General features: G+C 39.2%; 2 protein-coding genes across 2 annotated transcripts in view; one reads left to right on the top strand and one right to left on the bottom strand.

The window, feature by feature from the left end:
* Nucleotides 1-1827: 1827 nt before the first annotated feature.
* LOC306773883 (gamma-aminobutyric acid receptor subunit alpha-5-like) overlaps nucleotides 1828-14776 on the bottom strand; it is a gene marked incomplete at both ends in the record, with an annotated part of 34927 nt that continues 21978 nt past the window's right edge. Inside the window, 3 exons of the mRNA XM_079263827.1 lie at nucleotides 1828-2124; nucleotides 4465-4676; nucleotides 4779-4931. Coding sequence (XP_079119953.1) covers nucleotides 1828-2124; nucleotides 4465-4676; nucleotides 4779-4931 — 662 coding nt within the window. The remainder of the gene's footprint in view (nucleotides 2125-4464; nucleotides 4677-4778; nucleotides 4932-14776) is intronic.
* LOC306773884 (gamma-aminobutyric acid receptor subunit beta-3-like) overlaps nucleotides 7898-14776 on the top strand; it is a gene marked incomplete at its 3' end in the record, with an annotated part of 90953 nt that continues 84074 nt past the window's right edge. The window contains exon 1 of the mRNA XM_079263828.1: nucleotides 7898-7941. Coding sequence (XP_079119954.1) covers nucleotides 7928-7941 — 14 coding nt within the window. The 5' untranslated portion in view covers nucleotides 7898-7927. The remainder of the gene's footprint in view (nucleotides 7942-14776) is intronic.

A 14776-nucleotide genomic window follows, 5' to 3' on the forward strand; every position in this document is an offset into this window, starting at 1 on the left:
TGTTTTTGTCCAAAAATAAGCCACCCAATACGCTAAAAGAACATGGTTTGTTTAGTTGGGCACAAATAACCTTTCTTAGAAACACTGATTCAGTTGGCCTGTTAGGAAGTGAGCAGCTGAGGTTGCTAGCTAGCTAGCTTAAATGCTAGCTGCAAAGCTTTTTCTATCTTTTTTTGATGAAGCTTTTTAATGAAAAAATTCATACAAAATTGGGGAGCCCTATTGACTGTGTTGTTGATCACTATCCACTGCCATCAAAACATTATTTACTATTTATCACACTTTTTACCTGTCATCTCTCTTGTTCAGAATATAAACCATCAAACATATCAGGTGAAACATGGTTTCTATAAAGTTAGGCACAAATAACCTCTCTTGAAAGAAGTGTTGTAGTTGGGCTGTTAGCAAGTGAGATAATAAGGTTGCTTGCTGGTTAGCACAAGTGCTAGCAAGAAAGATTTTCTTTTTTTCCACTGAAGCTTTTTCATGTACAATTTGGAGAAACATTTGCTAGAGAGAGCAAATGGCAACATTCATAGCAAGGCATTTGGACATTAATATAAAGGTCTTTCACTAGCATGTCAGATCTAGCTCTAGCATACTGCCACAATAGTTAGCAAGATATGGTGCCTATTTTAAGATATTTCTTTTGTTGTTTTTGTCTTTCACTGGCAAAATTTTACTGTATACTTAGATTTTTATTAATTTTTCTGAGCCTGAACTTAAGGCAATTTATTACACAGAAAAGAATTGCACAACTTTGTTGGATATTAGTTTGAACTACTGTTGTCAAAGTTGTTATGTGAAACTGACTTCTTAGGGATCAGTAGTTTTCTATGGTGTTGCATGGACAAAGTAGTAAGGTGTTTTCTTGCCTAAATGATGTTTTAAACCCATTACCTCATTGAAATCTGGCTAACACAATCCTCAGCAGGGATCCTACGCAAGTGCGCCAAAAGGTTATTTAAGTTTGTAGGCCTCTTGCTGTCATGATGCACTAAATGTTGAGTTTTTCATTTAGTTTTTTAAACATTTCAGAGCTCTTCAGTAATATTTCTATGAATTCCCTTTTTTCCACCCTCAGGTAGGATCCTAAGTTTTTGTTTCTTTAAAACTCTTGTTCTCCAGTGTTTTTGTTTAATCAGGCCTGAAGCAAATGGCTTTGAATCATAAAGCTACAGAACAATAAATAACTGCAAATGAAGAGGGTAAATTTTTCACACCAGACATAAAACTAAATTATTAATACACTTGCAGCATTAATCTCACCACTTTTCTTCCATGTCATGTAAGATTTGATACCTTTTCAAATCTTTTTTTTTTTTTTTTTTTTTTTTTTTTTTTTTTTTTTACAATTCAGTTGCAAATTAAGTGTGCACCGTTACTTTAAGCAAAGATTGACATATACATGGTCGGTATTCAAGACAAAGTGGAGTTCATGGTTTCCCATTAAAGAGAACATCATGCAAACTGCAGCTTAGTTAGATGAGTAAGAGAGCAAAGCACACGCTTCCCTGTTGGTCTCTTAGGCAGCTTCTTCAATATCAAGCAGTATTTTTTTTTTTTTTTTTTGGCCTTTTAAAAACAGGAAAGGGATTCTGTTGCAGCCTTGCATCCATTCAAAGTGCTTGAATTAGAAAAAGCTGAATATAGTTTTTGTTCTTCAAGAGCAGATATTTGTTTTTACATGACTTTTCTAAAGCTTACAACAGCCCCTCTTCCGTTTAGTCCACTCATTTTCCAATTAGGGTCAAACAGCTGTAATCTCTTTCAAAAACTGTCACAGAAAAAAGCTGAACAAGAAAAAACAGGAAGGGGAAAGAGGAACTATGTCGAAGTGGCAACTCCTTTCACCACTTCTCTGTTCAGGTATGTGGCCCAGTAGACGAGGTTGAAGGTTCCGAAGAGAACGGGGAACACTATCCGTGACATCTTGTCGATCTTGCTGACGCTATTGTAGGTCTTCTTTGGGTCCACCGTTTTGCTCTCAGAGGCTCGCAGCTGCACCGATGTGGTGTTGGAGATGGTGGAAATGGACACGTCCTTGGTAAGGTTGGGAGTGTAGTTGACACCTGCTGAGCAAACATTGTTGGGCTTTTTCGACAGCACCATGGGGTCTCGTTTCTGCAGTGAAAGGAAGCAGATCAAGCAATGGATTCATTTCAGGAGACAATGAGGAGCCCGTTATCTGTGCTATCACCAGTTTTTGTTGTTTCTTTGTTTAGTTTTGAAAGTGTGAGGCATATTTCATATATTTTGATCAATACAAGGTATAGAAAACTAAAAGACTATTTTGCAGAGTTTTCTGTAAAATTTGACTATTGTGATTAATTATACTCAGGTGGTAGCATTATCGCCTTTTTGTGGAGTGGAGGTTTTTATTTATAGCAATAATTTTGCTCTCCAGCCTGTGGTTTTAATTTCTGCTCCCTAAATATTCTGTAGGTTTAGGCTGCAGCTTTTTTTTTTTTTTTTTTTTTTTTTTAAACCCACTACAAAATACCATGTAGTGTGTCTAATTCATAAGTAAGAAAAGTAGTCTTTGGTTGTCCTAAAAACCGCTAAATGTCATTTTTTAAATCTGTATACTCAGCCTTTTATGAATAACTCTAACAGATCCTGCAAGGGAGAGGAATAACATCTGGAACAGGCAAAAACATTATGAAAAGATACTCTAAATTTGTCTAAAACTTAATACATTACTCATTCCAGTCCTCTGAGATACAAGATCTAGTAGGTTTTCAGTGTATTCCTGCTGAATCAAATTAAATGAACTGAACAGTATTGTCAAGTTCTGCACAATGACTCATTAATTCAAGTCGGGGGTGTTGGAGCAGGTATACATGGAAAACCTGCTGGATTGTGGCTGAATGGGAATCTCCGGTCTACATTAACATATATTAATATCTCACTAAGCCAGGGTAGGATAAGCCAGTGGCAGCTTTGCGTGATTCCTTTTTCAGTCTGGGCATGAAGGAGAGGTGAACATCTCCCACTCTGCCTGCTGCTGGGAGCTTGTAGGGACCGTTGCATGAGAAACAAGCCTCTTTTGAGTGCTGTTGGATGGGGGAAGGGTCTGCAGCAGCACCTGCTGCTCATTGAGTGGAGTAAACTGTACTCATTTACTCAATGGCATCCAAAAGTTTCCAGTATCACCAGAAGAAGTTCCTAGATTTATTGCTACTGATGCCTAGAGAGGTCTGGAAACTTGCTAAATATTGCAACATGTATACTAGGTAGTACTCGTTGGTATACTATCTCTGACAGATTTTATTATCAGAGATATCAGTCTTTTTCACATCCACTGAGACTTCCTCTGACTGCATGATGTGGGTTCACACCAGTGCCTTACAAACACTATTGTCACAGCTGTAACCAACTCCAGACCTTTTACCTGCTTGACTGCTGATGGATTAATGACAGAATAAGCCATATAACTTCAGACTTAATTGTCCAGTTGCTTTTGGTCCATTAAAATAGAGGCAGGAATTTTAATTGCTAAACCTTTCCTCCAGTTTCAATGTGAACACCCTCAAATTAAAGCTGTTGCTGCACTATAAAGGCCAATTTCTGCTCCCTTACATACATAAATGGAGACGTCCCTTTTTAAATGCTTTCATATATTGCCGCCTTCATACTTCCATGTATTTCTTATGTTGCTGTGGTCAGTTCATTCACTAGTGGAAAGAATGAGATCTCACATGCAGGCGGCTAAATTGAGTTTCCTCTGAAGGGTGGCCGGGCTCACCCATTGAGAGGAACCAGTTGAGGTGGCTCGGGTATCTGGTCAGGATGCCTCCTGGACACCTCTCTGGTGAGGTGTTCCAGGCATGTCTCTAGGGGGGAGATCCTGGGGAAGACCCAGGACACGCTGGAGGGATTATATCTCGACGGCTGGCCTAGTAATGCCTCGGGATACCCCCGCAGAGTTGGCAAATGTGGCTGGGGAGAGGGAAGTCTGGGCTTCCCTGCTTAGGCTGCTGCCCCTGCGCCGGATAAGCGGGAGGGAATTGATGGATGGATGGATCCACTAATGGGTAGTGCTGAGTTCAGAGTTCACTTCCACATCAGTTGGTGGCGGTAATGCACCAGTATGAAGTTGTTTACAACTGACTTAAAACACTAGAAGAAGAATTAAACTTTTGTTGTTCCCGACTACTTTTGCATAGTCTTCGGGTGCTTTCTATTTGTCAGTTTCTACATTGTCTTCTTCCTATTCGCCTTCTCTGGTTTGTCCCTTTCAGCAGTTGCATCCCAGCTATACAACTCAAACACCCCCCCCCCCCTAATTTCTGGCGGTATTGCTCTATTTTCCACGTCATATGACGGATAGCTAAGCCCTTTGAAAATGGACAAAATTACTCATGTAACAAACGCCGGAGATGGACGAAGCTGTCTGTCCATTTGCATGTATCTATTTTTGGTCTCACACATAAATGGGCCTTGAGTTCAAACAGGCATTACCTTAGGATGCTGTGCTTCCATTGCCTTCTTGCCATCCCAGGCCCAGCTCCTCTTGGTGAAGTAGTTAACAGTGGCAAATTCGATGAGGGCAGAGAACACAAAAGCGTAGCAGACAGCGATGAACCAGTCCATAGCTGTTGCATAGGCAACTTTGGGGAGCGAGTTCCTAGCACTTATGCTGAGGGTGGTCATAGTCAGCACTGTTGTCACCCCTGAGAGCAAACAAAGGCCATGAACAGGCAAAAGTGACCTTATACTCAAAGTTGGAAACTTTATTAATACCTGTCTGTGGCTGTTAAAGCTGGTTCACTCACCAAAGACAGTCCGTGCAGGAACGGACTCTCTGTTTAGCCAAAATGAGACCTGGGACAGGATCACAGTCATGAAACACGGCATGTATGTCTGGATGACAAAGTATCCAATCTTCCTCTTCAGGTAAAAGTGGGCCATCATCACCGTGTACTGTCCTGAGAGGGAAGAGAGATGGGAGAAGGTTTGAAAGTGAGACGCAAGTGGCTTTATGTCAGAGATTGTGCTTCCAAATAAAGCACATCAATGTCACGATTCTTGACATCCTTAGAGATCAAAGATGAGACTTTTTTCATGGATGGAAGGGACCATAATATACCATTATTTCATAGTCCTTTCTTTTCGCTGTCTTAAACTTACTGAACACCCATTTGATCAGCTTTTATATTCTTTGCTGCATAGTATCCAGTAGAGTGATGCCTATTTGAAGGTGTTTTCTGGTTCATGCATGGATCTGGATAGTATATTTGCAAATTATACACTTCAATGGACATAAATGACTCCTCCAATATGCTGCCACTCACTGAATAATTAAATATGTTATGAAATTTCCAATATATATTCACATAAATTGTAATTATTACAGAATAAGAAAATGATTTTAAAAGTTATTTCAATACTAATATTATATAAATCAGTGGTTTTCAACCCATTTTCCTTGAGGAACCAGGACCCCACCCAGCACTTAGACCATGCCTGGTTCAGCTTTCACCAGTATCACTCACTCAGCATCAGTAATATATTCTGGCTGAGTCATACCTTTGATGGAGCCAAATGTAAATTACCAGCAGTCTTTAAAAAACATGACAAATCATTTGTTATGATTAATCTGAATGGTCAAAGCTTGGCAACTCGCTGGACCACCTTGGGACCCCAGATTGGGAGCCATAGATATAAATGACAACATATGATATGAATATGTTTTATAGAATAGATTTATAGTAAAGAAAGTAAATAAAAAGTCAAATAAGGTTAAAAAATAAAGTATTGCTGTACATTGGCTCTGGTCTTTAATAATTCATCCACCAAAGTGTTTGTTTGCCATCCAGTTTTACTAATAAAATGCTATGCTAAACACAATAAACGCTGAGTCATGTGTGATCAGAATTTTTACTTCACCTGGTTTTCTGGATCCTTGTGGTGTGTCTAAGGTGAGTTTAGGCTTTATCCATCTATTTTACTGACTCTGACCAGTGATAGTGTTGATAATTAGAATTAGGAGATGCGTTGCTGAGATATTTAACTACCTCACACCACTATTAACCCTTCAAAATCTTCCCAGCATGTAAAGCTAAAGGGACTATTATGGATATAAGACTTGCTTTGGACCAGAACTGTAGCTGATGTAATAGAAACATTGTTGTTGCCGTATCATCGGCTGATTGATTACACTATATTGCATTTGCAGTTGCTCTAAAATAAGAGTTTTATTGCAGCCTGGAATGATGTATATCACTTGCATCTCAAGAGTTTGAGTTTACCTTTGGTGGTTAACATATGTAGGTACCTAAAAGGGACACTGATATAGATACCTAAATGCCACGTTCTGCCAGTAGGACCAGCTGGTTAAAACGTCTGTAAAACTGCTGAACTTCACTTAGTTTTAGCTTTTACTTTTGTACACGTACATTACTTTACTCCAGGGGTGTCCAGAGTCAGTCTTGAGGATCATAATCCTGCAGGTTTTCGATGTTCCAGCACACCTGGCTCACATTAAATGGACCCAACAGTCTATTAAGTTCTGCACAATGACTGATTTGACTCAGGTGTGTTGGAGCCGGGATACATGGAAAACCTGCAAGTAAATTTACTCTGACACAGTAACATGTCTTGATTCTTGATTTTAAAACTGTAATAATACATATAGCCTTGTAGTTATGTTGATATACTTAATTCATTTTGGGGTATGTTAGAATAGAAGAGGCTTGTGATGGAGAGATTAAAACGAAGCGACAGGTGGAAAAGCTAAACGATAAAGAGAAACATCACGGTGAATCAGACTGCCTTCAAGTCCTTTACTGATGTGGAAAATGATGAAAAGTGGAGTTAATTATAAGGAGAACCACAATAGATTACGGTGCAGCTGATGTCAGCAGGCGATGATGGCAGGAGGTAAATCCAGAGAGGAAAAGGGACGACATGATATTCAGTAGAACTACTAAAGATTGCATTTTAAGCTTTAAAAAAATAAATAAATCCCCTGGTCGGCAGCAGTTTGCAGCTGCAGGCGCTGAAAAACTATTAAAAAAAAAATCCAATGCATCTCTAACTCTCTTTCTCTCGCTTGCACACGCACTCGCCGCACGTACACGCGCATACACTGAGTAATACACAAGGCTTTCTCCAGGCAAAATCCGATTTTTGAACCTCCCTAATCCCTGGTTACAATCTGCATCATGCCATCAGTGAGAGAAAGAGAGGGAGAGGAGCGAAGAGGATGAGTGTGTGTGTGTGTGTGTGTGTGTGTGTGTGTGGTGGGGGTGCTTCCTGTCCCGGGATCCTCGCTGAAGAAGCCCCGCCCCTTGCAGTCTGCCAATCCTGGTGCCGGCACACACATGAAGCATGATTTCCAAGTTCCAGCTGACACACACCTCTGTACACACACTAAGCTACAGAGAGGGAGGACACTCGCTGCTGCTAATCACTGGTGGGATGGAGGGGGGCTAGCAGTGTGGGTATTCCCTGTCTTTTCCCTTTTTATATTATCTTTTTTTTTTCTTTTTTCTCTGATTTGGCCGCTGCTTGTTGGGAAAAATGATGAACGATTCTTCGTGGGACTGGCTGGAATGCAAAGGAACTTGACAGCTGGATACGAGTGAAGGAAATTTGTGAATTTATTAAGGTTTCTGCCACTGAAATGCTTCCATCAGGACATCTCCAGTGCCATCATCTTGGCCCCCTGATGCCTTCATGACTGCAGGCCACCTGGCCCCCAACCGCTCCCCCTTCTGCTGCTGTGGGAGTCATTCGAACGAATCCAGGTGCTGCTGACCTGGGACACCTCCACCCTTGATGCATGGAACCCTACAGGACTTGGGGTGAAGGAATCAGGAGGAACATGCTCCTCTGGTGGATCTTACTACTTTTCTCGCAAGGATTTGTATTCCACAACGCCAGCGGGGAACTTCCTTTTATATCTGGGAACGATGCTGCCATGCTGGTCAACTGGTGAGTCTCAGAGGAACTCCTCTTACTTTATCAAACACCTTGAAAGTTGACAAACAAGTTCAGGCAACTAATTAACCTATGAAAATAAAAATATCCCTTGCAAACTGTATTATAAGTCCAGTAGTCTCCTCCAGACTAAAAGCGCACTGTAAAAAATGGTAACATTCTGGAAGCATAAAAAACACTGTGACAAACAAGAAACAAATTATAAAACTAATTTTATGAATGTATTTATACCATAGACATATGGAAATAATTTCACTTTAAAATGAAAGATTGTCTATAAAGAAACAACAGAAACTAAAACAATTGTGCAGATTAAGTTTTTTTTTCTTTAGTTTCATGTATTTATGTACTTCAAGTTATTTCATACTACACATGTAAACTTACTTGATTTCCATAATATTATAATATTACTTCCCCATTTTATTAAAATTTACAGGAAAAAACTGAAATAATACAGCAAAAACTGCAATGTTACAGATTTGAACAGTGTATCTCTGTTGCTACTGTAAGTCTTATCCTCCTTAAGAATAAGGCAGGTACTTAAGAAGAGACATTGCCCCTTGAGACAGATGGGGTCATGTCCTTAAATGTGTCAGGTATTTAAAGAAGGACTCACGGACTTATCTCCTCTCACATAACCCTAAATAAGAGTTTTGTCCAAAATTAGAGCTTCTAATTAAAGGCTAACGCCATTGTGAATGTGCAAAGCTTTAATCTGTCAACTCCAACACAACATGTTCATTAGAAGGTTTGTTTAAGGCTGACTCTGTCAAAACATAAAAAAAAACTGAATAAACTCATGAGTTGACCAAGTTTGAGAAGCAGATCTGATCTGTAGATTTGGGCAAATCTGGTTTCTATCTGCACTGAGAGCACGTGGCCTAGTTTGGAGACTGATTTTTATATCAGAGCATAGGACCAAATTTTCTGAACATTGCTGTGAATTTTAGCTTGTAAAGTGCTTCAAATCAAACAGCAGGCAACTTTCAGTCAAACAGAGAACCATCAGCTTAATGTCTCCTGAGTCTGACTAATTGCTTCTGATTATTTAGCCTTGCACATATCAAGATATCATGGCCTGAAGAAGCCTTTAAGGCAACCGCTGGGGATATTCCACTTCCAGCAAAATGCCATGAAGAACCGGGAGATCAAAATGCACAGGTCCAGCAGATCTGAAAAGGTCATATTTGGTCTGTAAATGTTATTAGCAAAACAAACACAAAGTGAATTAGCCTACTGGACTGAATGTGACCCAAGAGCTCAAACTCATCAGCAATATCCACCACTGATTTGGATGGTTTCCAGACAAAAGCTTTGGTCTGCATGCATGATGATTTCCTGCCTTTAGTCATACTAAGTATCTCATTCTCAGATAATGTATGGTGTTTATGTGTCATGGCACCAGATGGTGGGTCCATGATTAGGACAAAGTGGGTAAAGTCAACAGTTTGGCAAATAAACACAGGTTTTTCTGGAAGATAGTTTAAAGGAAGAGTAATTTTGCTGCTAACGCAAGAGAAAATGCAGAACCACTTTACTGTGTTTCTTCAAGCAAAAACATCTGGTTAAAGATGCTAACGCTATAGCAAAAACATCTGGTTAAAGATGCTAACGCTATAGCAAAAACATCTGGTTAAAGATGCTATCGCTATAGCATCACCATGGAAAACAATGAGGGATTCTGAGATGTAAGAATGCCGTCAAAGCTCATTTTTAGAGAATTGTGCAGTCGATGTTAAGCTAGTCCTTAATCAACAGGTCTGCTAATCACCAAACTGGTCAATATAATCAAATTAATCTTGAACTGCTTAGTCAGTCAACAAGACAAAGTTTCAACTGCAAACGGGGAAAAACGAGGAGGAGGAAAACAGCAGGGGAAATCCAGACCTTTAATAATGATTCTACTAGAAGCTAGAGGGAAGTGTATTACAGTTCTGCTTTACATAAGAGTATTAAACAGATGCCTTTCAACCACCACCACCCCCAACCATCCCCACTCTCCACATGCCACAGCAAAGGCTGTCCAATCCCAACAACAGACACACACAAACATTTCTCCTTCCAGCTTTGTGAGGACCTAACCTAAATCTAAGGCCTACTGCTTCCTCTCTGGTAATCTTGGGAATTAAAGGTCTCCAATCGCTGCCAAGTAGAAATAAACCGTCTCTTGGGTTCATAAAAAAAATCCAGGTTTATTGTGCTTCCTGTTAATGTGACCTCATTTTCTATGTTTGCATCCATCATTGTGAGGACATTTGGCGCCCACGAAGATAAATTTACCAGTGCGGATACACTCAGTGACGGCCACCTAACCAATCCCTCACTGATCTGTGATGTCATCTTCTTATGCAAAAGCTGATGGGTGGTTGGATGTGGGGGGGATTAACCCTGGGTCTCAGGTCTCTCTAACTTTGAATGTGTGTGTGTGCGCGCACGCATGGGCTCACGCAGGGATAAGTGTTGTTTGACAGGACTGTCCGGGCCTGTAGACAGCTGGTTGTGTGACGGATAGGCTACTCTCCTCCAGTGGCCTCCACTCATTGACTCTGATCTCCTGATTATGATTCCTGCATTTAGTCTCCCCCTCACGCGCCCCATTTCCTGGCGTAGCGTTCATCTTTTCTAATCTAGAATTAGTTACATCATATTACTTGGTATTACACTTATCATGCACCTCGTCCTGTTTGAATCTGCTCATGGAATAGGTGGCCAGAAAATGAAATGATTCATCATGTCTTGAGTGTATCCCCCGAACCAGCGGGGGCCGCTCCTGGACCATTACAAAGATGATGACACAGTCTTGTGCAAGATAATGTTTTTTTTTGGTTTGTTTTGTTTTAAAGTTCCAGAAGAAAGGTCTCTCGCAGCCCTTGTGGATAATGAATAGATTCAGTTCATATGTCTTGCCATTGTATCAGAAAAGCATTTATGCCATCTTTCAATACTACTCTAGTGGTATTGAAATATGAAACGTATCATACATTAAAATTGATTTTATATTAAAATATACATAAATATGACATGGGGGCGGGCCCTGCTGGTTAAGGGGTGAAGGTAGCTGGCAGAGAAGTTGCTGCAAATTTTATCTAAGAAACCAAACAGGAAGTAGTTTGCAGAAATTGAGAGTTTGCTCAAGTGCTTGGTGAACCACTGGTACTGGTAAAGATATTGGGAACTTGTGGGTAGGGATGAGCAATATCCAATATTTGTTCCATTTTTTTCTTGAAAACATACTAAACTTGTTAAAAAATAACATTAAACTTAACGGTTTTGCACTTTAATAAGCAAACTTGTCAAAGTCTGACTTTTCAATGGGATGGAAAGACATCATAAATGCAACGCGACCGCTTCCATGATCTCTTTCTGCCTGGAAAAACAGGGAAAATGATGTAAATGACTTCTTAGAAGACAGCTAAATTCCAACCATGGCTGTGTATCTGTTAGCACTTTCAGACAACATTGTGGTTCTGGACCCAGCTCTAGCTTCCTTCTGGAGCCTCAAATATTTGGTGCCTTCAGGTAAACCGGCCTGCTTTCGCACCAGTTTAACTAGAACCAAAATGGGAGGACTTGACTCTGTGGAAGTGAACATAAACACCTTGGAAATTTGAACGTTCATAAGGCTCCATTTTAACCCTCTCATCCATGAAAAATTAAAGAAAAAAATGCCACATTTATTTTACATACAGCATTTTACTTCTACATACATGTACAGACACTTTTCTTTGTCCTAAATATTAAATGGCTTTTTACTCATCTTTATTTTATCTATTCTATAGAAATTTTATAAAATAATATTTTGTCATATTTACATAATGGAAATATTCTATAAAAGTTGACAAGTATGGTTTTATTGTACTATTAATCGCTGAATTAAAGTTGATCAACACATGTACATGCACACATAAAATTTTATACTATATTAGCTGATTCTTCAATGAGTGGCAGTGGGTCGGGTGACTCTCCTAATGTCCACTGAAGTGGCAAAATTGCAAACATACCACCCTCATATATGAATATACTAGAAAACAACCTGTAAATAGGTGTCCAATGTTGTGGACACAATGCATCAAAGGGATGACTCAACGGTTTACCAACATAAACAACGAATTAAGAGCGAATCTCTTCAGTATCGGCTTGGTCGACTGCAGTCATTCCTCCACTCAGCAGCATGTCTTTGTTTGAGCCGTTGAAATAAATCACTTGTTCTGGCATCTTTAGCAGCAACAGGTGCTAAACCGAATCAGTGACGTGTATTTGGAACCAGTTCCAAACAAGTGCTAACACTGTACCTTTGTGGACTTGCACAGTCCATTTCTCACACCCAGGAGACACTGTGAGGATGCATACTGCATCACTTTGAACTGCTATATTTGAGAAATATAAATGTAAAAGTATTTTTCAGGGAATACACACTGTTTAAAGGCTCATTTGTGCTTACTTTATTTACAAAAATAGCTACATCTGTTTCAAATGCATCTGCCATCATATTTTATGCGTAACATTGTCATAATTAAGAGAAACCGCCACTAGAGGGCAGTGCAGGGTTTAGAGTTTTGATGTTGGTTTCCGACAATAGCAAACATGCAGTTGGTGGAGGACGTCATGAAAATGCACAAAAGGGTGGTCTGTGCATCAATTAAATAAATCACAGCTTATTCTTCTCTGTTCCTTTCATGGGTTATACATCAACTGTACTACTCAACACTGCCCCCACAATTTCCAGTGATACTACAACCTCAGGAATGCTACTACACAAACCCCAAAAATGTTTAATTTATGAAGATAATTGATGCTGAGGATGGACAAAATGCTCCATATTCATTGTTTGCATAGAGCATAAATGGGCCTTACAGAGGCACTATGAAACCGTGAAACAACAGTGCCCCACCTAACTGTGGCTAATTTGGCAACCATCTTGAATCCTACCTGGAGTGTGAGCTTTAAGTATAAGATCGTTCTCGTCTCATCTCTTGCTCGGTCTTTTTATGTCTTTCTTTAATCAGTTTTGGTGCACATTTAAAGCATTCGGTGTGGTTTGTTGATGATCGGTTGCTAGCGTGGGAGGCGGTCTATAGAGCGAAACACTGCTGTAATGTCATGTAGTGTCCTGCAAGCCAAAGCTGTGAAGTGTGGGTTTTCAGCACTGGAACACTGCTGCACAGAAACACAAAGAATAAATACCATTGTGTCATAAAACGAGTCCAAAACTCAGAGTTTTATGGCCGGAAAATACATAGTGCATCATTTAGCATCTATCACACCAGTATGGTGTACAGCATATAGAGGGGACTGTATACTCTGAGTATAGATGTGGCTGTAACTGTTATTGGTGAATGTCTAGGAACATTTACATTGTGGACTTTCCACATAGAGCTTCATGTGGGCCCTTTTCCACCAAGTGGTCTGTTGTTTATGTTCTACAGACAAAAGCACGTAACGATACATAACATCCAAGCTGTCCTACGTTTATGGGACCTTTCCACTGGGGACCCACCAAAATCATTATCATCATAGATGAACGGCTCTTCTTGGCATCTATCTTGGCAAAATAATTTAGCTCAAATTACTGGCTGTCTGTCATTCTCATCTTTATCTGCAGAGCGAGAGTATGTTTGGATGAGATCAGGGTTTACTGAACTCAACCACAACAAATCGTCCCATCCTGATCCGGATGGTATATTGAGGAAATGATAAGGAGGCCTAACCAACTGATCAAACTGAACCAGTCAATGGGACAACGTAAACAATGGCTGGGATCCCTGACAGAAATCAGTGGCAGCCTTCTTTTAGCATCACTCTGAGTTGCTACTTTTGCATTAATGAGGTTTAATGAATGTTGGAAATTCTTAATTCAGTGTTTTAATATGAATAAATTAATAGAGAAATAAAATGATAAAACCTTTTTTTTTTAACACAACAAAACATTTTCTTGCACATTTTTCATGGAAGTCCGACATCCAACTTCACCATCTCAGTGGCTCTGTGTAGCTGCCCTGTAGCCAAAAGCCCACAGTCTTTAAATACTGTATCCCCCTTCCTTATCGTACCATTTAGACAATCCCAGTCTTCGCTTGTATCAAATCAAAACAAATCAAACTTTATTTTAAGAATTTTTATACAATAAAATGTAACACAAAGTGCATGTATCTGATTGGCCACCACTTGTGTCTAGCAAGGAAAGTCTGGCAGGAATCATAGCATACTTTAATGTTAAATATATTTATTCATCGGTGAATTTATTTCTTTATATATGTAATTGTCATGAAATTTTATTATTATTATTATTATTATTGTTGTTGTTGTTGTTGTTGTTAATAATAATATAATAATAATAATAATTTTAAAAAATAATAATAATAATGTTATTATCGTTATTATTGTTGTTGCTGCTGTTATTATTATTCTTTAATGTGCTTATTTTAAAATAATGTATTGATATATTTACATATTTTTATTGCCCGAGTGAAAACACATTATTTGTATTTTCTTTCAAAGATATGTTTTACAGTTTTTAATCTGATGAGTTTGTTTAATTTGTTTTCTTTTATTTTGAAATCGTCATTTTTCTCTCCCCCATCACCTGTTTTGTGTTTTGTCCATCACCCCACTTTTCTGTCCCTGCCCCTGACTCCTCATTCTAGTTAGTTATTTCTAATTCTGTATACAAGATTCCCAGTTTTGTTGTTCTCTAACAGATCTGTGTCTTCTGTGACTGTCGCTTTCCAGTTTTTATCACATGTTATAACCTCGTTCGCTTTAGTTTTGGTTTTTGCCTTTAACCTTTCAAAGGTTTTGATGTTTCGCTTCCGGTTTTTTGTTTATACTT

Source organism: Telmatherina bonti (assembly GCF_933228915.1).
Source record: "Telmatherina bonti genome assembly, chromosome: 24".
NCBI lineage: Eukaryota > Metazoa > Chordata > Actinopteri > Atheriniformes > Telmatherinidae > Telmatherina > Telmatherina bonti.